General features: G+C 53.6%; 1 protein-coding gene across 6 annotated transcripts; it reads right to left on the minus strand.

Moving 5' to 3' along the window:
* Positions 1-1289: 1289 nt before the first annotated feature.
* On the minus strand, positions 1290-14959 carry TSKU (tsukushi, small leucine rich proteoglycan). Of its 6 annotated transcripts, none has more exons than XM_024131649.3 (4): positions 14885-14958; positions 10542-10627; positions 10060-10208; positions 1290-3795 (listed from the first exon to the last, which is right to left on the minus strand). In XM_024131649.3, the coding sequence occupies exon 4, from the start codon at positions 3785-3787 to the stop codon at positions 2726-2728; it is 1062 nt and encodes a 353-aa protein (XP_023987417.1). In that variant the 5' UTR covers positions 3788-3795; positions 10060-10208; positions 10542-10627; positions 14885-14958; the 3' UTR covers positions 1290-2725. The 6 variants fall into 6 exon arrangements, with proteins under 6 accessions (XP_023987417.1, XP_007123220.1, XP_023987420.1 ...); XM_007123158.4 differs by lacking the exon at positions 14885-14958 and adding an exon at positions 14080-14164; XM_024131652.3 differs by lacking the exon at positions 10060-10208.
* Positions 14960-23639: the final 8680 nt, after the last annotated feature.

The following is a 23639-nucleotide window of genomic DNA, read 5'->3' on the forward strand; positions in this document are numbered from 1 at the left end:
CCCCCACCAGGAAGCAGAAGCCCGTACGGTGTGGCGGCGTCTTGCCCACCTTCCCGCTGGAGCTTCACCCCCGCCCCGTTTTGCAGATGTGGAAGCTGCAGCTCAGGGAGGAGGTGAACAGTAGGAGTCCCGGCCTCCCTTCCCCTGCTTTCAAAGACCCCTATGTTCCATGGCCCTCCCCAAGGACGCCTTCTTCAAATGGGGCTTTAAAGCCCCACTGGGTGAAAGTCCCAGGGATCTCTCCCTCACCCCTGTATTTGAGGCCTCTCTTGTCCCAGGGCATGTGGGAGGATGGAGTACCAATCTGAAGACTATGAAGGCTGGGGTCTCACTCTGACCCTCCCCTGTCCCCCATACTTCAGCTCCTTCCCATATTGGCGGGGGCCAGCCTCTGGCTCAGGGAGCCCAAGCCCTGGGGGGCCTAAGCCACATGACGGGCAAGCACCCCAACCCTACCCATGGCCTGAATGTCCTGGGATCTGTGCCATTGCTCACCCATGACCCCTCTCAAGTGCCGGCCACCTCTGTCCAGGTCCACTTGTCCTTCTCAGCTCCATGGATGAGCCTCCTCCAGGGAGCCTTCCTAACCCCACCACAGGGCTCTCACAGGTCCCTGTACTGCTCTTAGAGTCAGGTGTCCTCCGTGTGTCCTTTGCCCTCCCACCCCAGGAACATGAGTCTCAGGGCACAGAGTAGACAGCAGGAAAAACTTGGTGGTAGTGATGGTGATGGATATTCCTGCAGTTCTTGGCTAGTTAGAAGGAAGAACTTGCTGACAGCAGAGCCATTCAGATGAGCTGGAAGTGGGTTCCCTGTCACTGGAAGTGTGCAAACAGGAGTTAGGATACCACAGCAGTCAGATGCCAAGAAGGAACACAGTACTGTCGGAGCTCAGCAGAGGGAGGTGGACGGGGACCTCAGGGAAAGCTTCTAAGGAGGTGAGGTGGGAACTGAGTCTGTTAGGCTGGGAAGTTGAGAAGCAGGGATGGGGGCAAGGGCCAGGTCCCAGAGTAACAGCCTGAGCAAAGGCGGAGGCATGCAGGGCCTGACAAGTTCATGGAGTTGGGGCGTCAGGGAGAGGGGAAATGAGGAAAGCAGGCAGTGTTAGCTGCAGTGAAAGGTGCCACCCACCCCCGAGGAACTCCCTCCCTCACGTCACCTCACTCCCCTAACCCTGGGAGGTTATTGGGCTTTTCAGAGAGAACAAGCTTGTCTCAATTCATCCTTGTGGCCCCAGGGCTCAGTCTAGGGAATGTCAGTGGATGCTGGTCAAATGATGGGAAGAGGGCCTCTTCATAGTGTTTATTAAACCAAGGACCAGGTGTTGGGTAGGGCCGGTGGGGGAGGACAGAGCTCTCATTGTCCTGTGGGCGTCCCTGTGGAACCAGCCCCCTGACGCCCACATGGCCACATATGGCTGGCTTTCACCCAACGCCTCCTCCCCTAACCCATCCCCAGGACACAATATTACAAAAGCGAACAAATGCAATGTCTTTCTTCTTTTACAAATGGTATGTTTCCATCCCCTGCCAGCAGGGACCTGGACGGGGATGGGGGGTGGTTGAAAGTGACAGTCCATTAAAAAGGCAACAACTTTTATTAACCCCATGCTAAGGAGAGAGCCCAGGGCTGGGAAGCTGAGATGCCACCCTGGTGGCAGAGAACAAACATGGGTGGGGTCTCCGCTATCTCCTTCACTGCATTCTCAGTAGGATGAGCTGGGCTGTTGGGCATAGGGCCAGTGGGGTCTGAGGGAGCTCAGGAGCTCAGGGCCTGGAGGGGCTCCAGGACTGCATCTAGAGGCAGTACCTCAGGGGTCAATGGGCACATTTCCATTCTTGATGCTGGGGGACCCCCCCCCCCCCGCCAGCCCACACAGAGTGGGAAACTGGCAGGGCTGGGACTGGTATCCCTGAGGCTTCTAGAGGCTCTGAGGTGAACTGACTTAGCCTGTGCCGCAGCCGGTTACTGGGCCCAGAGTGCCACCCCCGAGGCCCTGGTCTCTTCTCCTGGGGACGACAGGGAAAGGGCACAAATGGCAGGATGTGAGTCTTGGAAGCAAGGGGGAGCCCAGAAAGGGGACAGGGAGGGCATGATTTAGAGAAGAGAGAAAAGTGCAAAGGGGCCCTGCTGGGAGCCTGGACATTGGGTCCATTCACGCTTCTGCCACTGTAGGACCTCAGAATAGCATTTTTCCTTCCCCAGGCCTGAGTTTCCCCATCTGGCACATGAGGAGGTGGACTAGATTTTTTTCTCCAGTCCTTTCTATAAAGTTCTATCCAGAGTTCTAGGGGAAGAAAAAAGGATGAAGTAGGCCTCACACGCCCAGAGCAAAGAGAGGGCTGTGTCTTAAAAGAAACCCATGCCTGAGTGGCTGGACCTCTGCCCCGCAGCACTACCTCCCGCCCACCCTCCTCCTGTCATGGGTCAGGTTGGTCCAGGCCTCAGGGAAGGCACTTTGGGGACAAGTAGGGAAGGACAGCAGGGGACTGCTGTCTGGTTTGGCATCGAAGACCCTCGGCTTATGGTCTGGGGAGCAACATAGACAAATGGGCAAAACCTTGCTCCTGGGTGTGGGTCCCAGGTCCAAAGCCTCTCTTTCAATGATGCTGCCACACAGGCCTGCAGAATCCCTGCTGGCATTGGCACGTTAAAATATAAATTACCCAGGACCCGAGGGAGCCCAGGGCGAAGTCTGTTACATGGCCCCAGGCCACACCATTCGTCACAAGGTATCAGAGCCCCAGGCAGCTAATTCCTGGGTGTCTATGCAGTGCAGGGCCACCTTGGGGGCGGAGCCAGGCTGCCTGGGGTAGGTGCCCTCCCGCACCAGGCGCCGGCACTGCACACCCTGGCCCACACTGATGCTCTGCAGCGCCGGGAGGTGGAGGAGCAGCTTCTCGGGCAGGGGCACCAGGCCTGTGCCTGACAGGTCCAGCTCCTGCAGGGAGCCCAGGCCTGAGAACACCTCGGGTCCTGCCCACTTGAGCTTGGGGTTGCTTGACAAATCCAGGACCTGCAGGCCCTGCAGCTCACGGAAGCCATAGGGCGCCAGCTGGGGGAGACGCTGCAGGCTGCCCAGCGACAGATGTGTAAGGCCCGCCAGCCCCTCGAAGGCCCCTGGGCCGATGGCCGCCAGTGGGTTCCCGTCCAAGCTCAGGTAGCGCAGGGGCAAGTCCCGGAGGTCGGGCACGGTGTGGAGCCGGTTCCAGGCCAGGTTCAGGCTCTGAATGGTGGGTGCCGGCAGGCTGGCCCGCGCGGGGTGGGGCACGAGGCTGTGGAGGAGGTTGTGCGAGAGGTCCACGTGCAGCGCCCTGCCCTGGCTGTGGGTGGCGAAGGCGGACACGGAGACCTCGCGGAGCCGGTTGTGGCTCAGGTTCACGTCGCTCAGGGGCGAGCTGGTGAAGCTCTCGGCGGGCAGGGTGGCCAGGCCATTGTGGCTGAGGTCAAGCGACTCCAGGTAGCGAAGGCGGGAGAAGGCCGTGGGTGAGAACCTGGTGAGCAGGTTGTGGCTGAGATCCAGGCCGGCCAGCGTGGTGTAGCCCGGGCCTGCCAGCACGGACTCGTTCACCGTCTCCAGCCGGTTGGAGGACAGGTCCAGGTGGGCTGTGTCCAGGGGGATGGGCACGGGCACGATGTGAGGGCCCAGGCCGCTGCAATCCACCCGCGTCAGGCTGAAGCTGTCGAAGAGGCCAAAGGTCTCCACCTCACACTGGCATCCAGGGAAGCAGGGCCGGGTGGTCTGGGCCTCACCGGCAGCCAGCAACAGCAGCAGGGGCCACAGCATGGTGTGGGCTAGAAAGAGAGCCACAGGTGAGGGCTGGCAGCAGGCACCCCATACCAGATGGTTCTAAGCCACCCCGTAAGACACCAGCCGATGTGTGTAGGCACGGCTGCAAATTGCCACCAGCCCCTCAGGGCCCCCAGACACTTTCCCTGAATACCCCTCCTTATGTAATTCCTAGTCCCTATTCCTCTCTGGCCTTAGTCTCCCCATCTGTATGGTAAAGGGGGTTAGGCCAGATGGCTGGATTTTAAACTGGAAGCAGGAGAACCCTTCCTTAAATAAGATTAGCAGGTGAAAGTGGGCCTGTTCTGGTTGAAGTGAAGGTGAGGGCCTGGAGCCTTCCTTGGATGTTAAGAAACCCAGTTGGAAACGCATTGGACAGGATGGGTCTTTGGCTGGCCTCTCCAGCTCTGAGGGTCTAGGGTTCATGGGCTCATCTTGACCCAGGCCCTACTGCGGAGGGGTCACAGCTTAGGGGCTAGGGTATTCCATTTACCTCTGCTGAGCATATGCTACACGCTGGGTGCTATGTGCTGGGTGCTGTGCTAGCTGCACCCCTGCACGGTCTCACTTAACCCTCACAACCACAAAAACTGCAAGGCAGTAATGCTGTCACCACTTCACGAAGAGGGAACTGAAACTTAGCGAGGTTCAGAAGGTCATGCATGGCCACAAGTAAGTGGGAGTGGAACCCAATGGCATACAGAGGAAGCATGGCTCACTGTCGTGGTTTGGCAGTGGCTGAGCCATGCCTGAGACCCGCACTCCAGCTTCCCAGACAGAGGCCTCTTCCTGCAAGGGGGGTCTGCAATGACTGTCCCCACCTCACTCCTTTTGTGGGTAACAGTGGCTGGGTCCACAGTCCTAAGCCCTCTCACCTGGCCTGGCCTCCAGAGGCAGGATCCTTCATTCCAGTTGGGGACCCTGTGCCAAGCCCCTTCCCCCTTGCCCTGCCCTGCCCCCCAGCTGTAAGAGCTGTTACACCTCTTTGGCCCTTCCTTTAACCTAGGGCAGGCAGCTGGGCTGGTTCCCCCATTATACAAATAAAGAAATAGAGGCTCAGAGAGGAAAAGGGTTTTACCCCAAACCAGTAAAAAGCAGGGCAGGATTAGAACCCAGGCCCGCTCAGTCCCAATTCCTCTATTTTCATCTGCTGCCTGCAGCAGGACTGGCAGGAGAGATGGGGTCCAAGAGGGGCTCTTCCCACCGACACAGGCTACGATGCAAGCCACCGCCTCTCCCCGGGCTTCAGTTTCTCTCCCTGGACAATTGTAACAGCAGCTGCCATTGATGCCGGGCACTACACGTACACTGTCACCTTCAGTCCTCATATCCATGCATGTCTGTAGCTCCTGGGACAGTGGTGCTCGCAGGAGGATGAGAGAGAGGGTTGAGCAGTGAAAGCCTCTAACTGGGCAGTCTGTGGCTACACTCGCCCTCTGCACAGCAGCCACTCAGCCCAGGAGATAGAAGGCACTAACTAAGCCTCACTCGAGCAGGTTCTTCAGCTCTGCACCCTTGACCCCTTGCCCCATCTTCCCCCCACCTATTCCTCCCCGTGGTCTTCAGGGAGGTGTGGACTAGGGACCTGCCCACCTTGTGGACTGGGGGTGGGTGTGGAGGACAGCATTACTAGCCCTACATGAAACTTTAAAGGGGCAGCCACTTGATATGCACTTGGACTCGGAGCACAGGCAGGGAGAAGGGTGGCTATTCTCCCCTGCCCCCCTATGTGGGCCCCTCCTCTCCCGCCCCTTTCTGCTGTAGAGTCCAATTTGAGGATTAAACCCGGCCCAGGTGCATCCTGGGCTTGGTCCCAATTGAGGCAGGACAGAGTGTTCCAGTGTCTGGAACTGAAAGGAAAATATTAAGTTACCTCACAACCCCTTTGTTCCCCTGGTGAGCTTCTCACTGCAGGGGTTCATTACCACCTAGGGCCTCCTCTTCCCTGCTAAGCTGATCCGCTCATACCCACCCTTCCTGGGGTTTAAACAAACACCAAAGATGCACAAAAAGGCCCTAAGATTACCCTTTGGTTCCCAAAGGTGATTATACAACGTGCCTCTTAAGTGCCAAATGGCCCCTCATGAGCTCCTGCTTATGTAACACAGCCCAACGCTCCCCCTCCCCCTCTAGCGAGGGGGCCTCTCAGGCCTCAGCTTCATCCTCTGTACCACAAGGCAGTATTTCCTGCCCTCCTCACATATGTTGACGCAACTCTCAACACAGTGCAATGCAAACTGTGAAGAGCTGTGCACACATGCCGAGTGGTCACCACTGAGCCACTGAGGCAATGGGGGTGACAGCTGGTACAGAGGGAGCAGGAGCGTAGATTGAGACCCGCCTGGGTAACTGTGCTTGTGATGCTCCCAGGGCACCGTGGACAAGGTCTCTGCTCAGCCCTGCACAGTGGACACCTCTCCCTGGGCCCCTGTTCTGTGCTAGGCCTGGACGTTAAGTGGAAAGTGCTGACAGTGACAGAGCCTGTCCTCACTAAGTGCTGGACACATGTTCCCTATGCCATCCCGTCACTCCAGGAGGTGAGCAGTCTTACGTCCATGTTACAGTGGAGGAAACCGAGGATGGCAAGAGGAAGATAGCAGAGCCAGGAGGTGAACTCAGGCCTTTGTAACCTCATAACTGGCTTGGTTCAAGTGGAACGTGTACTTCTGTGTGTTGCTGGGGAAAGAAGAGCTAAGCATCCAGAGTCCTAGGGCCACGCTCCAGCTGCCATCAGCTGCTGGGACAGGTAGGTACCAAGCTTTCTAATACTCAGTGGCTCTGGGGCTTTCCTGAGGTCACAGCGGAGCTCAGAGCCCTCCCAGGGCCATCCAAGGCTGTTGGGAGAAGAGAAGGAAGAAATCTCTAAGATGCCTCACAACTTTGGACCCAGAAGGGGGCAGAGGCAGAGGTGTGGGCTAGTGGTCTTTGAGGGTCGGTGCCCCTGTTCTGCTTAGAGGCAATGTCCCCTTTGGGGTAACATAAGGAGAGGTGCTTTCATGTGAGTGTCTCACGAGACGCTGCGGTCTGGCATTGCTGCTTGGAGCAAAAGATCCAGGAGCCAAGGGGAGGGCAGAACTTTCCCAGGAGGAAACTGAGGGAAGATAAGGAAATCCCCTGCCGGGTGCACAGCCCCTGATAATTTCCAAAAGACCTTTGCTCATTTGAGCTGTGAGGGCTGTAGAGCAGTGCGTGCAATCCCTCACTTTAGTGATGAGGAAGCTGCGGCCCAGAGAGCATGCAGTGACTTGTCCCTGGGTCCTCAGTGAGGTGATGGCAGCCGATGCTCAGGCTCTGACTCCTGACTCCAGGACCAAGTTTTCCAGCCCACTCAAGATGCCTGTGGAATCTCCTAGGGATCTTATGGGGTCAATAAAAATAATGCTCAGAAGAGTCTGCAACCTCATGGAGGGGGCTGATGCCATAATGCTAGAGATCATAAGGATAAATGGCATGCTAAGAAAAGTATAACTATGCATTAAAAAAAAACAATGTAAATCATAATTTTAGAAAGTCTAGAAGAAAATATGTCAACCCAGTAGTGGTCTTTCTTTAGATGGTAGAACTTTGAGTGGTTTAACCATGTCTTAATCTCCTTTTCTCCTCTTATTTCCTCTCTTATAGTAAAAAATATCTATAAAACACACTGAGTAATGAAGCTTCCTAATAGGACTGCCTCATGGCCATCTCTGCTTTCTCTGATCTTGGCTAGCCACAACCTGAGCCTCAGTCTCCTCATCTGTAAAACAGAGATGTTAAGAGCCATCTCACAGGCCTGTCACGAGGATGAAACATAATGGTGGGAGTAAGGCACCCAAGCAGGGTTCCCAGCACAGGCGAAGGGCGCAGTGGGGACCCCCTGCCTCCCTCCACAGATGGGAGCGGGTGGGGTGGGGATAAGTGGGTGGGCCTGACCCCATCTCTCTTGCTCCTTCCTCCAGCAAATATGTATCAGACATGACAAAGCTCTTACCACTGCCCTGCTGGAAAGCAGTTCTTCCCTAGGAAGCCATACTATGACTATGCTGTTTCTCAACATGGCTGCTGGGTCTGGGAAGGGATGATTAATGTGAGTTCCTCTTCACAAAAACCACTAGCCTCAGCTCCACGGAGAGGAAAGGGCTTCTTATAGAGTGAGAAGGCCTTGGACACCAACCTGCAGTGTGAACAGGGCAAGTCACTTTACCTGGACCAGTTCCTTCAGCTGTGAACCTGGGATGCTAACGATGGTCCTATCAGGCTCAGAGAGGATGGCTGTGAAGATTAGACTGAGAAGAACGATGCCCCAGTAGAGAAATGAGGCCCCAAGGGGTAGAAGCCACATAAAGGAAACACTGTACCTTTTCATTCTACCTATAATACCCATAGCCACTGCAGACAGAATTAATCAATCACAGCACTAAATTGCTAAGTGCAAGGCAGTGTGCTAGGCCCTGTGAGGTGTATGTTGGGGTCAGGGTGGGAGATCCCAGGGCCCCTGTCCTCATGGGGCTTACAAATCTTTAACGGGGACAGGAGAACAACTCATATCAAGATCACTAGCACCTGCCTTAGACCCAGGAGATCAGGACTCTAGTTCCGGATCTGCTACTAACTGTGTGACCTTAACAGTTTTCTTTCTTTCCTGGAGCCTCAGTGTTCTTTTCTGTGCAGTACTGACTCTGCCTCTTTCCCTCCCTCTGGGACCCTGTGATCTACCCTCGGGAGAAAGGGAAAGGCAGACAGGTATTCACCATGGAAGGCCAGGGAGGATCTCTGGCCCAGGATACATCACTTACTTTCCAAACCCTGACCTGCAGATAAGAGGCATCTACTGATCAGCCAGGTTACAGAACACAAGGGCAGCAGGACAAAGGCTTAGTAACTGTACCCACCCTTGGTTAGGGGGATATAGCATAAGGTCCTCTGGGCAAGGGCCATGAGTTATTCTTTGTTGGGTCCACTGTGACTCTAAGGAAAGTTTACAGATGGCCCGTGAGGTCAAAAGAGTCAGCGGTGTGGCCCTAACAGGCCCCAGGCAGGTCTCCCCACTGCGACACTCCAGACCCTGCTAGGAGAACCTCTAAAACAGCTTTGGCTACATCATCCCCCCTCTCAAAAACCACCTGACTTCTACTTTACCTACAGAAATCAAGTTGCCTCTGGCACAGAGGTATTGCAAGTTGTCCCCACCTTCCTCCCTCCTTCGGCTGAACTCCCCTCTTGATTTGAACCTATGGTGGTGGCCTTTGGACGACTCTCAGCCTCTGCTCATACTTTTCCAAACTCAGAGAATTCCAGGGCTGGAGAGCTGGAAGGCCCCTCAGAGATCACCAGTAACTGAGGCCCAGAGATGGGCAGTGATTGCAAGTAAACGGCAGAGCAGGACCCAGGACCTGGGTTCTGATGCCTCACACTATTGCTGGGACTGCCGCATCCCCAGGCCTGCCCTGGCCCTGCCAGTGGAACAAAGCCCGTTCTGTCCACTCAGGCTCCTGGGCCACGCCCCCCTCCTCTCCTTGCTCCCCGGGCCTCTCACACCACACTATCAACACAGCTCCTTCAGACACACACTCGGTAAATTCTCTGCCGTTATTGACCCGTCCATTTCCTGACTTGAAGTGTGAGCAGCTTGGGGCAGTGACCCTGCCTTCTTCACCTGTTCATCCCTTCCCCTACCTGGGGCCACAGCCAGGCCTGGCAGGCCCGGCAAACACGCTGGATGAATGAAGAGCCCAGAATTTAGAGTCAACCACGGGACTCAGACCCGGGTGTGAATTCAGCTCTGTACCTACTAGCCTTGGGCACATCTCAACCTTGCTGAGGCTCAGTGTCCTCAACAGGGGCGACGACACAGGGTTGGTGAAAGCATTAGGGGACAGCATGTGAAACAGTCAGCTCAACTGCCACACTTTGAGTGCTGAATGCATAGTAGACAATGATGGTGATGATTTATTAAGCTTCCTGAAGGCAATGACCGTGTTATTCCTTGTTCTGTTCCTCCCTACCCAACTACCCAAAGAGGTGCCAGCACCCGGCGGGTCTGTGACTACCTGTGCTAACATCCTCTGGTCACCGTGCTGGTGTCTGTTGACAAGGCCCCAACCTCCCTCCTCCTCTGAGGAGGGCTCCCTGGGGTTAGGGATTCCAGCTCGGGTCCTCCTGGCTCCAGCTGCCTGCCCGTGGTGCTGTATCCCAGCATCTCTGGCCCCTAGATTTGCCAGCTCCTCACCACAACTTCAAGGGGGAGTCCCTGGCCAAGGGGCAATGTGGGCAGGGGGCCGAGCTCCCACCTGAGACGGGCTCTGTCTCCACCGGCTGCTCCACGCTGAGATGCCTCCAACCCTACTTATGTTCATCGTGAGCTCCCTCAAGCTGACGCCAACGAAATCCCCAGGTGGAAATTCCATTAACGTCCTGGCCCCCAGTGGCTTAGTCAGTTCTGGAAACGCAAGGCAAAAAGAACGTCAGGGCCAAACTCCCGGAGCCTCGCGGGTCGGCTCCCCCAACAGAAGCTCTAATGCCGCACATCTGTACAAACACGTCAGCTCGCCACGCACTTCTACAGCAGCATCTCGTTTCTGCCTCACCACAACCCTTGACCATGGGGATTACTGTCCCTGTTTTGCAAAGGAGACTGACATTCAGCTGAGGAGGAGAGGAACCAGGTCTCAAACCTACATGTCTCAGCTCCAAATCCAATGCTTGTTATATGGCTGTGCCCCAACTTACAAATGGGCATGTGTGGATCGTGCTGGACTATAATTACACTTACCTGCCTGTCCTCCTGTGGGCAGCAATGGGGTTAGGGTCACTTTTATGTCCTTGGGCCTGAGTGCCGGGTCTGGCACAGAGCAGGTACTGTATGAAGATATACCAGGCATTTAGAATACTACCACCTCGCCAAAGGATACCTCTCAACCTTCCCAATGCCTCCTCAACTCTTATCTGTTCAGTCACCCTGCAAGATCAGCAGGTTACATGGCATTGTATCTATTTTACAGCTGCGTAGAGACCCAGAGAGGTTTGGTGATCTGCCCAGAGTCACACAGCCAGTGAGGTCAGAGGCTGGACTCAGAATCCAGGTGTTCTGACAACCGAGTGCCTAGCCTCCTCCATGACATCATCCCTGGAGGATAATCTACAGGGAAATAGACAAGGCTCCCAATACTATTTTCTCCATTCTGAAGCTTCGCAAGTTCCCTTTGGTCTGAGGCATGTGTGGACACACGGGCAGGCAGTGTGGGGCAGAGGAAATGGGTTTTACGGTCAGGCACACCAGGTTCCAACCCCACCAAGCCTCACCTGCCAGGAGGCCCTCTCCCCTCTGAGTCTGAGTCTTCATCTGCAACATGGTGAGAAACCTAGTACTGCTCCCAGCAGGCCACTGGGATGATTACACAAGGTAAAGTGAAGACTCAGCCCTGGGCCTGGCACACACTGGTGCTCACTGCATGTGGGTTCCTGCCCCGTAATGGGTGATTTCAGGGGCCAGGAAAGAAAAAGGAGCCGTGACACCAGCAGATCTGAAAGCAAGGCAGGGGCAGCGGATAGAGAAGACTACAAAATGGATTCTTCCTTGGATTCTCTCCCAGTGTACCATCCAGGGTCCCGCTTGGGCTACAAGCACTGACCAGGCTCTACCAGGGAGTTGGTAAGGGAGTTTGGAAAGGTCGTAGAGGACAAAGCAGGCTGAAGGACTTGTGTCACCAGTGACAGAATGAGACTCAGCAGCTACCCCTGGGTGGGTGGCTCACTGTCTTCCTCCTCCCTCTCCGCCACCCCCCATCCCCCGACCTTGCACAGGTCAGGTTCAGGAGACCTCCTGGCCTAGACTGCTCCAACAGCCTTGTTCCTGGCCCTCTGCTTCCAACTGCCGGCCATGCTGGGCACCAGAGTACAATCCCGACAGAAGACCAGGACCCCATCACTGCTCCTGGTTTAAAACCTATCCTGCAAAGACAGCTTGCCAGTCTAGAGGCCTGTCTTACTCATCGGGCCCCACATCTCTGCACAGGCTGTTCCCTCGGACGAAGATGACAGAGACACCCTTCTTTTCTTTGTTTTCCATGCAAACTCTCATTCATTTGATTCAAAAGTCACCTCCATGTATAAGTATCATGTCATCTTCAAATAGTGACAGTTTTACTTCTTTTCTGATTTGGATTCCTTTTATTTCTTTTTCTTCTCTGATTGCTGTGCCTAAAACTTCCGAAATTATGTTGAATAATAGTGGTGAGAGTGGGCAACCACATAGCTGATTCACTTTGTTATACAGCAGAAACTAACACAACACTGTAAAGCAACTATACTCTAATAAAGATGTTTAAAAAAAAAAAAGTGACCTCCTCTGTGAGGTCTTCCCAGTCTAACCTGCCCGTCATCCAGTAAAAGGTCACCCTCTCCCTGGGCTCCAGTGGCCCCTGGGTGGCCCCGTCAAGATACGACACACTTTGTGCTGTGTGGCCATCTCCAAATCTGACCGTCCATCCCCTCTCCTGTGTGGGGCCTGGCCATGCGAACGGGATAAGCCAGATGAGTGAAATGTCCTAGGCAAAAAGCTTCCCTCTGCTTAGGAGAGGGTACCAGTGGTCCAAGCTTGCAGGATACTTAGGGCTTTCCCAGGGGGTGATGTCAAGTTTAGAACCATAGTAGATGCTGGCTCTGCCTTCTATTGTCAGTGCAATCCAACAAATGTCTGCATGATGTAATACAGACTACAAACCTCTTCTCATTTTATTAGCACATGTAATTCATTATCCTATTTAACATTCATAACAGATCAGTGAGACCAGAATTACTAACCTCATTTGAAGGATGAGGAGACTGAGAATCAGAGAGGTAGAGTTACTTGCCTAAGGCCACAGAGCTAGGAAGCAATGAGGTAAGTGAAAATCTCCTTCTGACTCTAAGAGGCTGGAGCACTTAGCCTCCAGATTGGTCTCCCAGGCTCCAGCACCACCCACAAGCCAGAGGAAGGTTTCCTAGAATTACCAACCCCACCCTGTCATGCCAGCTTAAAAAACCCTCCAGCAGCTCTCCACTGCCTAAATCCCAGCTCCTAGGTCTGGCATTCAAGGCCCTCATATTTGGCCCTTGCCTTCCTTCCCAGCCTCAAGTTGAATCCCAACCCTCCCTCTCCAACCTTGCATCTGACAGTCCACAATGCTGACCACCCCTGCGCTGTTTCAGAACACACAGAGCCGGGCAGGGCAGTTCCCTCTGTGGGAGATACCTTCTGCCTCCCTCCCGGGTGTATTCATCTGGCTTCCCCAGCTTGCTGCTTTCCAGCCTTCCCTTCCTGGGCTGCAGGGGCTCCAGCCCACTTTACTTCATCCCTACCTAACTTCAAAGCCACCTCCCCTCTCCCTCTTCAAAAGAGCAAATTAGTGCCTGGGAATTGGTCAAGTCAGAATGGAGGTGTTAAATATCAAAGTGTTTCCAGGTTCTAGGATCTCAACCAGTCAGCCAGAACAGGAAGGGAGGAGAGAGGCTGTCAGCACCTCCCTTTCCAGAAGGGAAACTGAGGCCCAAAGAAGGAAAGGAAAGTGCCCACAGTGAGGCAAGTGGCTTGTACCCATCCTTCACGTCTGCAGCATCAAGCAAAATTCTATGTTAAAGACTGGGGTGGGCGGGGGGGTAGGGGCAGGGGAGGGAAGGTGTTAAAGGGTTATCTTTGCCACGCAGGATCAAAAGGAGGCTCCCGGCAGCCTGAGCCCTCCTTCTCAGGTCAGACCTGAGCTCTGCAAGTCTGGACTTATCCGAAGGGTAGAGCAGGCAGGGAGGATCAGAAGCTCCTGAGTCACCTCCTCACCCAGGCCAAGTGTGGGCGGGCACTGCACCTCAGGCCGTCTCTGCCTGCGTTGGTTATCGCCACCGCACGCTCTGCCCCGCGAGGGAGTTCTCAGCCCCTTCCATTACAAGGTGACTGCGGCTCAGAGAGGCTGAGCAACTTGCCCAGGGCCATATTGTGGGCCAGTGGACATCCCATTCGAAACTATAGAGTGTGCAGGGTTCCTACTCCCAGCAGCCCAGTTGGAGGTCCCGGGAGCCGGCGCCGCGGGCAGCCGTCGTCGCCTTCTCACCTACGGGACTGGAGGGCTCGATACCCCCCGCCCCCGCCCCCCGCCCGGGGCAGGATACCAACGGAGAGCGGATCTCAAAGCGGAGCCGGGGGCAGTGGCTGGCCTCTCCGCCAAGCAGACACATCTCTCTCGGTCACATACACTCTCTCCGAGGAGCGTGGGGCGGGCAACACCAGCTGCCCGCTGGTCTCTTCAGCCCCCGATCGGGGGCCAGGACCGGCTGCTTACCTCTCTCCTCCCAGTCGGTTCGGCTGGCGTGTGCGGCACGCTCTGCCCAGCCTCGGCTCGGGTCAGTCCTCAGGCGCTGCCGATTGCCCCACCCACCAATCCTAACCCATCCCCTCGCGGCTCTAAGGACCCCTGGAGGGGAATGAGGGGAGGGCTGCCAGCGCCCCCCGCCCGGGCTGCAGTGGGGAGGAGGACGGGCGCTGGTTGCCGAGGAACCGGGAGAAAAGTTTGAAGCCAAGTCTGGGCCCGGGTGGACAGCAGGGGAGTGAGGAGTTGGGGCGGTGTCTGGCTCTCGGCGCGCACATACTCCACGGACACCCAACCCAGACACGTCGACAGGCACAGACCGCGTACGCGGACACAACGATGCGCCCACCAACACTCACAACCAAACGCGGGCCCACGAAACGTGGACACAGGCGCAAAACAGCCTCCTCAAATCACGGACACACAAAGGCACAGCCAGATGCATGTCCCCGGACCAAATTCACAAAGACCCATAAACGCGAGATGCACGTGTCCGCACAAAGACCCCAGAGGCGCCGGCCCACGCCCACGGCCCCCGGTCACAGCCTTTGTCTCCTGGAAGCCCCCTTCTAGGTCCGGGTTCCCCACTCTGGCCGAGTCCCGGGCGTCAGGCTGCCGCTGCCGACGCCCTGGGTCCAGGAAAAGTTGAGGGGCCCCGGCCCCGCCCCTGGGTCCAGCGTCGTCCGCTCGCGGGATGGAGCTGCGAGGTTGGGGTGGGGGGGCTCCTGTCCTTCGCCCGCTGCGCGGACTCCCGCTCCGCCCGGGGACCCGCACCCACCTGGAAGCCTGCGCCGCAGCCGCCTCGGCACGCTCACCCAGGCGGCCCGGTCGCGGGCCCTCTGGCCGGCGCTTTTCTCAGCGCGGCGCGGCCCGCCCCCCGGCCCCCCGGCCCCCCGGCCCCCGCCCGCGGCTGGGCGCTCCCCCGCCCGCCCCGCGCCCAGTGGCTGCTCTGGCCAGCCGCCGGGCGATTTAGGGAGTGTCGCCAAAGTGCCGGCCTTTCCTGGCGCGTTCCCCGCTCCGCCCCCAGTCCGCCGGCAGAGCCCTTGCCCAGCCCGGGTTCCACCATAGGGAGCGTCTCAAAAGTGCGCACGCAGCTCCCTCCCACTCCAGTCGGCCTTGCTCCCAGCTTCTTGCGTCCCGGGTCCCTGCCCCCTTCCGCGGAGTGCCTGAGCCATCTCAGCAGATGGCCGCACTGTCGGGAACATCTGGAGGTCGCTGGAGAGTGTGTGTGTGTGTGTGTGTGTGTGTGTGTGTGTGTGTGTGTGTGTGTGTGTTTGTGTTGAGAGAGAGAGAGAGAGGCAGAGAGAGAAAGAGATTGGGTGGTGAGGCTTCCCTCTTCTCGAGTTCATACCCCCGTTTTTTAAAACGGGTGACAGAGGTCCAGAGACGTTAGTGAGAGAGAGTCCAAGAATCTGAAGCAGGGAAAGACTGGCTGAAAGACGAACCGACAGAGAGGAGAGAGCCAGGCTTGGGCAGAAAAGCTGGCAAGAGAGGAGAGAGAAAGCAACAGACTTTTTGTGTGTGTGTGGAGGGAACCATCGACTTCTGGTTGGATTTCTAAGAAGGGAAACTGGGAGTGTGACTAGGCAGCAGTTTTTAAGTCGATTCCTCCCCCCTGCGGCCCATCCTCTCTCACCCCTCTTTATGGTAAAAAGTGCAGGAAAGCATCCAAAAAAACCTTTTTTACATGGGGGTTGGGGGGAGAAATTGCCTGGTGAATGCATTCCCTAGAAGGGGCTTGGGGGGGTGGTGAGTTTGAGTCTCCCTGTCCACACACTGAGACAGTGTCATTGGGGTGAGGGAGGGGACAGTTCTCAGGCACTGAGGTATGTGGCCTGGGGGTTGAGGGAGGTTTTGGCCTTGAACCCTGGACCTCCCAAGAGCTTTCATGCTGTGCAGAGATTGGGCAGTGTTCCCCTTGCAGTGGCCCAGACTTGCACACCCAGTCTTTTTGCTCCTTCTTTCCTTATTACTTTTTTTTTAAATTAAAAAAAGTTGCTTGGCCGCGTGCGTATGTGTCTGCTTGTCTGCCTGGGGAAGGAGAGGCAAGTAGGGAGGAGGGAAGGGAGGAGTAGAGGCCACTACCCTAGGCCTCAGGGCAGCAAAAACAAATCTGCCTGCCAGAGAACAAAGTGCTCTTGCAGGTCCTCGCTGGCACTAGTCTGTGTGGTTGTGTGATCATGGTGACTCTGCTCACCTGGGCTGAAACCTGGGATCCCTGCCAGTTAGGGAGGTGCAGGAAGAAGGCTGGGAGCCCCGTCTTATCAGTTTAGGACAGGGAAAGCTCCCCTCTCTCCTTTCTGCCTACCATTGTCCTCTGCTAATTAGAATCCCAGCTTCGTGAACTGGGAGGCTACCAGCTCAGATGTCTCATCCAACCAGCTTTGAAATTGCACCTTAGGCCCCTTTGCGCCCTGTCACCTCCTCACAGTCATGCTTAATAAAGGGGCCGTTGAGATTCAACTCTGCATCCCCTAGTGGTTCTCTGTGCATCCTGGGGCCCTCAGGAGGGGTTAGAGCCCTTCCTGCTCTTACCTACCAGCCCAGAGGGGAGAAAGACCCGAAAATCAGTGCTTGGTGAGGGCCCCAAGCTTGGACAGGGTTCAGGTTCCAGCCCTGCCACTTACCAGCTCTGGGTAATCTTAGGGAGGTTACTTAACCTCTCTGAGTTTCTGCAACTGTAAAAGAGCTGTTGTGAGGGAGGAGTAAACAGTAACTTAGTAAAGCATTAGTCTGGCTCACAGGAAGCACCATTGTGGGTTGTTACTGCCATTATTATTATACCAAGTTGTCTCCGGTCAGGGATGGGGTAGAGTCTGGAAAGCTGAGCAGGCTTGGGAGGCGAGGAGACAGAGGAATGGTCACCTGACCCTCTGCTGTGCTAGTCCACCTGCTGGCTATCTCCTGCCCTCCCGTGGCGGAGGGGGCTGTCTTTCAAAGGAACCCCTGCGCCCCTCCTTTGCCCTGGCCTGGAGAACGTGGCCCTCCCCTCCCTTGTTGTGGAGTGATGCTCAGGCTCAACATCTGTGCAATGGAGGTAAATACTCAACTCCCAGGGAACTCAGGGATGCTACCTCCCACTGCCTTTTCTCTGCAGGCTCTAGCCAGCAGCAGGGCTGGAGGCCCCAGGCCCCTCCAAAGGGCCTGTCATGTAAGAGAAGCGTGACAAACAACCCTTCACACCTTGGCTGGTGGCCGGCAATAGTTTCAGAGTACTTTCACATTCATCATTTCCCTTGATCTTCCCTAAGTGGGAGGTGGCCTCCAGGGACTTTGGATTGGGAATCTCCATCAGCCCTCTTCCCCTTCCCCACATGGGTCCCTTGGCCTCCAGTCTCCCCCTCCTGTCTGCTGTCCACACTGCAGCAAAAATGACCTTTCTAAACTGCAAAGCTGCAAAATGTATCATGACACCTGCTTAAAACCTTTCAATGGCAAAAGCCAAATCCTTAGCTTGGCATTCAAGACCCATGTGATATGCTCCCCTCACCCCTACCTCTTCAGCCTCATTTCTGGACACTCCTCTCTTGTACATCCCAAGCTCTAGTCCTCTAGTCACATAAAACCAGAAGGAGGGAGGTGAGGGAGGGAAGGGCCTCTGCATTCTTGAAATCTCTGTCCAAATTCCCCTCCCCCAGGAAGCCCAATGCCTGGTGAAGTTGGTCCCTCCTTCTATTATGTTGCCACACCTTTTGTACATATGCACTATCACTTTCCATTCTCTTCACCCTTCTTGTGGTCATCTTGGCTGTTATCTCATGCCAGGGACTGTGTGATACCTTTAAGGTCATCACATCATTTAATCCCTATAGCAACCACCCTAGATTGATAGTGGTGAGGCCCAGAGAGGGCAAGAGATATGTCTGGGGTTACACAGCATGTTCTCTGCAGAGCTGGAACAATAGTTAGGGCTCTAGTGCTCTTTTTACTACCTTACAATCAACACAAGAAGCAGAATGTGGTGTAGAAGAGAGGCCTTGGAGCCTAAGGGTCCCAGGTGCAAATCATTGCTCTTGTCCCTGGCTACCTGTGGACTTTGGGCTAGTCAGTCCCTCCCCCTGAGCCTCAGTTTCCTTACCTGTAAAATGAGAATACGTAAGAAACGCTACCTCACATGAATATAGAGAGGAGCAAATGAATTAATACATATATAAATATGTTGTAAGTTGTAGGGTGCTGTGTACTTTTACTTGACCAGCCATACTTCAATTGGGGGTGTTGGTTGAGGATCCCTTTTCTCTCAGAACTCTCCAGATTGGAGGTCAAAGTCACCATTAGTCCCTTTGGCTACCTTGCTCTTTTCCCACATTTTGAGAAAGCTAAAAGGTCCTTCTTTTCTCTCTCTTATCATAGCTGTCAAGCCCTGACCAGAAAACCCTCCAAATTCAAAGTATTTCCATGAAGCTGCAGGATCTCTAACTCTTCTTCTTGCTGCATTTTCTTCTTTCCAGTTGTCAGAAGCTGGCAGATTGAAAGTTAATAGAGCATCAGGACCATGTAAGGAAATAATGGAGAAAAAGACCAGAAGAAAAATAATGCCAGTTCAACCTCCTTCTGATTCTATATATCGGGGTTGACCTGTGATATATTGTATTTTTAATTTTTATTATTTATTTATTTATTTATTTATTTTTTGCGGTACGCGGGCCTCTCACTGTTGTGGCCTCTCCCGTTGCGGAGCACAGGCTCCGGACGCGCAGGCTCAGTGGCCATGGCTCAGGGGCCCAGCCGCTCCACGGCATGTGGGATCTTCCCAGACCGGGGCACGTACGCGTGTCCCCTGAATCGGCAAGCGGACTCTCAACCACTGCACCACCAGGGAAGCCCTGTTGTATTTTTTAAAAGCACCTATGATGGTTCTGATGTCAGTACAGGGATTGGCGGACATGGCAGAATGCCTTAGGGTTTGCAAAGTCTTTCCAAACGTATTCCCATTTTTAAACCTCTAAGCAAACTTTTTAGGTAGCCTCTTATCACCTCCATTTAAAAAATGTGGAAATCGAGACTCAGAAGCGACTCATCCAGGGTCACACAGATAGAATGTAAAATTGGCTCTTTGAGACAACTCCAGCCATTCCTCTGAAGGGCCAGATTCCGTGCATAGGCCTTGCTGGTGTCTCAGCAGTCACTGTACAACGAACATTCCTCCCCTCCTGCCAAATCAAATGCTTCCCTAAATATTTCTCTCCCACTCTCCCACCTCCATGCTTTTTCCCCTGCCTGGAATGACTCTCTCAGCCCAATATACCAGCTGCAGTCCTTGCTGTATTCCAAGCCCTGATGCCTCCTCCACAAAGACTTTTCCAGTTCCCACAGTTCCCCAAGTCTGGAAGCACTTGGTTTGTGCTTCGTTGCAGCCCCCTCTCCAGCCCTGCCTCCTGCTGAGACTCGATGCTCCAACATCTTCAGCTATTAGGGTTCCCTGCATTCTGGCAGTTCCTTGCTGCTTCCACGTCTTTGCTCCTGCTGTGCATCACCAAGTGCCCCTTGCCCTACCCCATCTCTTACTTGTCATTCAGAATTCAGCTCAGGTTATCACTTCCTCCAGGAAGCCTCCCCTGATCTTCCCAATCCTTAACTCTACCATTGGAGGCACTTCCTCTGTGCTTCCATGGTACAGTGAGGATATCTCTGTCATGAACAAGATTGTTCATTCATTCTGGCAAGGCACAGATTTTGGAGCCAAACTGCTCAGGTATGAATCCCAGCTTCAGAGTAGGCAAGTTCTTAAACTTGCCTAGTTCTCTGCCTTACTTTTATTTTTTTAAATTATTATTTTATTTATTTTTGGCTGTGTTGGGTCTTCGTTGCTGCGCGCGGGCTTTCTCTAGTTGCGGCGAGTAAGGTCTACTCTTCATTGCGGTGCGCGGGCTTCTCATTACGGTGGCTTTTCTTGTGGAGCACGGGCTCTAGGCGCGCGGGCTCAGTAGTTGTGGCGCACGGGCTTAGTTGCTCCGCGGCATGTGGGATCTTCCCGGACTAGGGCTCAAACCCGTGCCCCCTGCACTGGCAGGTGGATTCCCAACCACTGCTCCTCCAGCGAAGTCCCTGCCCTACTTTCCTTATCTGTAAAATAGTCCCTAGCTCAAAGGTTGTTGCAAAGATTAAGTGAATTAATTCATGCAGACTGTGTAGAGTAGTGCCTGAATATAGTGAGCACTGGATGACTGTTGGCCACTACTATTATGATTTATTAATTCATTCTACAGCACAGGAAAAACATTTGTAAAACTGGACAAGGAAACTGAGGCAGGAGCCTGATTGTATGGCCTAGGAGAACACAGTGTGAGGTGTGGGAAGCTTAGCAGACACAAAGGTTATTTTTCTCCCACTGCAGAGAAAAAAATGGAAGGTGGCTTTGACCTTGAGTGGGGAGATGGGACACAGTAGAGAAGGAGGCTCCCTCAGCTGGAGCCTTGGGTCTCTGCTTGACCCTCTGGGAAAGGAGACTTTTGCAAAGAGGCGGAAAGCTGTTGGTCAAATCTGCCAAGGCCTCAGCCTCCAAATTTCTCAGTTTGGTGGTGATGGTAGCAGGTCAGGAACAAATTGTTTCCTGAGCTGCTGCCAGAGCTTGTCTCCTGCTAAGAGGCCAGGTCCACACCTCAGGCTCTGCCCTTCCCTACCTTGGCTTCCAGGCATCCTCTGACTCCAGAACCTCTGCCCTCATCCCTGCATCCAGGAGCTAAGCCGGCCTGAGTGTTCAGACCGAATGTGATGCATCTGGCACCATGGAGCCAGCATGGCAGCTGAAGGGCCTCTGGGGATCAGACATCAGGCATCTTACCTTATCATGTCCCTCACTGTACAGATGGGAGACTGAGGTCCAGTGAGGGGAAGTGACTTGTCCCAGGTCACAGAGCTAATGAACAGGAAAGCTTCTAGACTCCCAGTCAAGAGCTCTTTTAACCTCTTTGTGTTGCCACTACAACTACATGTTTCCCCTCTCCCAGGCCATTCTTTGATCCATCTGTCCCACTGTCTTTTAAATTTTTTTTGGCTGCGTTGGGTCTTCCTTGCTGCACATGGGCTTTCTCTAGTTGCAGCAAGAGGGGGCTACTCTTTGTTGTTGTGTGCGGGCTTCTTATCGTGGTGGCTTCTCTTGTTGCGGAGCACGGACTCTAGTTGTGCAGGCTTCAGTAGTTGCAGTGCATGGGCTCAGTAGCTGCAGTGCATGGGCTCAGTAGTTGTGGCTCGCGGTCTCTAGAGCACAGGCTCAGCAGTTGTGGCACACGGGCTTAGTTGCTCCATGGTATGTGGGATCTTCCCGGACCAGGGCTTGAACTCGTGTCCCCTGCACTGGCCGGCAGATTCTTAACTGCTGCGCCACCAGGGAAGTCCCCTACTGTCTTTACTCTCCATCCATTCAATTCATCCATCCAACATCCATTCAACAAATGTTTGCCTATCAAACCTCTGACACGTGTCTGGTGCTGGGCTTTAGGACAGCAAGACATGTCTTAGGTCCTAAAGAGTTTTGGATGCTCTGATAGAAATCTGTGCAGAGCATTCAGAACAGAGAGGGGTCAGGTTCTAGCTGGAGCAATGAGGAAAAGTGTCATCAGGGAGGTGATGCCTGAAAGAGCCCTGCTGGACATAGAGGGATCGGAAATATGGGATCAGGGAGGAAGTTAAGGGCATTCTACCCAGAAGGAGCAAAGCCCAGAGGGAAGAGTACAGAGCAATAAGTGGCTCAGTACGGCTGGGGTACAGGATATGAGGGGACCCAGCCAGGGACAGTTCCTAGAGAAGGAGAGCAAGCTGCAGGGCACGGGGCCCTATGGGCTGGCTGAAGTGACAGTCTGTGGTGCCAAATGCATGGGAACCTCAGCTGATCTCTTATGTGGTCAGGTGCTCATCTGAGAGAGCCCCAGTGAAGGTGCCCAGAGAGGAGGGAAGGCTCCGCAGGGCCTGTCAGTCTCCTTCCAGAGACCTTACGCCCCTCCCCCTCCCCCACTACTCATTCCTCCTTCCCTGTTCCCTCCACTTTCTTGTCTCTCTCTCATTTTAGCCCGTCAGTCCTTATCAATTACCTGGACCCTCCCCCCTTTCCTCTTTGTTCTGTCTTCCTGACAAGAAACAGATTGTATCCTAACACCACACTCTGCAGGCAAAGAGCCCCTGACCGGAGGTCAGGACATGGGATTCCAGGCCTGGCTTTGTCACCAACTGACCTGGGTGAGAACAGCTTTTTAATAACAACATATTTGCGGGGCTGTTTCCCCGCTGATAAAGTCCGCGGGACTATTGTCTCCTTGACCCCTGGCTACAGCGCCCTCTGTAGGGGAAGAGGGCTCATCTACACCCCTGTGCAGAAGCCTTCCTGGCTACTCTAGTCCTTGAGGGCCAATAAACTCGGGGACTTTGTTATCAGGCTTGGGTTGCATGATTATGTTATTGCGTGCAAAGGACTGTGTGCTCAATTTATTACCATCTGTCCCAGGACAAACAAAACTGCAGAACGCTACCCCCACAGAAGTTGACTCTCAGAAAACAATAGAATCTTTCTGTGCACACAGAACATTCTCCAGGACAGATCACATCTTGGGTCACATATCAAGCCTCAGTAAATTTAACAAAATTGAAATCATATCAAACATCTTTTCTGACCACAATGCTATGAGATTAGAAATCAATTACAGGGAAAAAAACGTAAGAACTACAAACACACGGAGGCTAAACAATATGTTACTAAATAACCAAGAGATCACTGATGAAATCAAAGAGGAAATAAAAAAATACCTAGAGACAAATTACAACGAAAACATGACGATCCCAAACCTATGGGATGCAGCAAAAGCAGTTCTAAGAGGGAAGTTTATAGCAATACAAGCTTACTTCAAGAAACAAGAAAAATCTCAAATAAACAATCTAAACTTAAACACAACAATAACAAAGATCAATAAAACTACGAGCTCGTTCTTTGAGAAGATAAACAAAATTGATAAAACTTTAGCCAGACTCATCAAGAAAAAGAGGGAGAGGACTCAAATGAATAAAATTAGAAATGAAAAAGGAAAAGTTACAATGGACACCGCAGAAATACAAGCATCATAAGAGACTACTACAAGCAACTCTGTGCCAATAAAATGGACAAAATTTTAGAAAGGTATAACCTTCCAAGACTGAATCAGGAAGAAGTAGAAAATATGAACAGACCAATCACAAGTAATGAAATTAAAACTGTGATTAAAAATCTTCCAACAAACAAAAGGCCAGGACCACATGGCTTCACACGTGAATTCTATCAAACATTTAGAGAAGAGCTAACACTCATCGTTCTCAAACTCTTCCAAAAAATTGCAGAGGAAGGAACACTCCCAAACTCATTCTATGAGGCCACCATCACCCTGATACCAAAACCAGACAAGGATACTACAAAAAAAGAAAATTACAGACCAATATCACAGATGAATATAGATGTGAAAATCCTCAACAAAATACTAACAAACAGAATCCAACAACACATTAAAAGGATCATACACCATGATCAAGTGGGATTTATCCCAGGGATGCAAGGATTCTTCATTATACGC

Source organism: Physeter macrocephalus, chromosome 16 (assembly GCF_002837175.3).
Source record: "Physeter macrocephalus isolate SW-GA chromosome 16, ASM283717v5, whole genome shotgun sequence".
Classification (NCBI taxonomy): domain Eukaryota; kingdom Metazoa; phylum Chordata; class Mammalia; order Artiodactyla; family Physeteridae; genus Physeter; species Physeter macrocephalus.

Bases quoted from the DNA above. Each gene is read 5' to 3' on its own strand.
- TSKU (XM_024131650.2), bottom strand. From the start codon at position 3,787: ATGCTGTGGCCCCTGCTGCTGTTGCTGGCTGCCGGTGAGGCCCAGACC.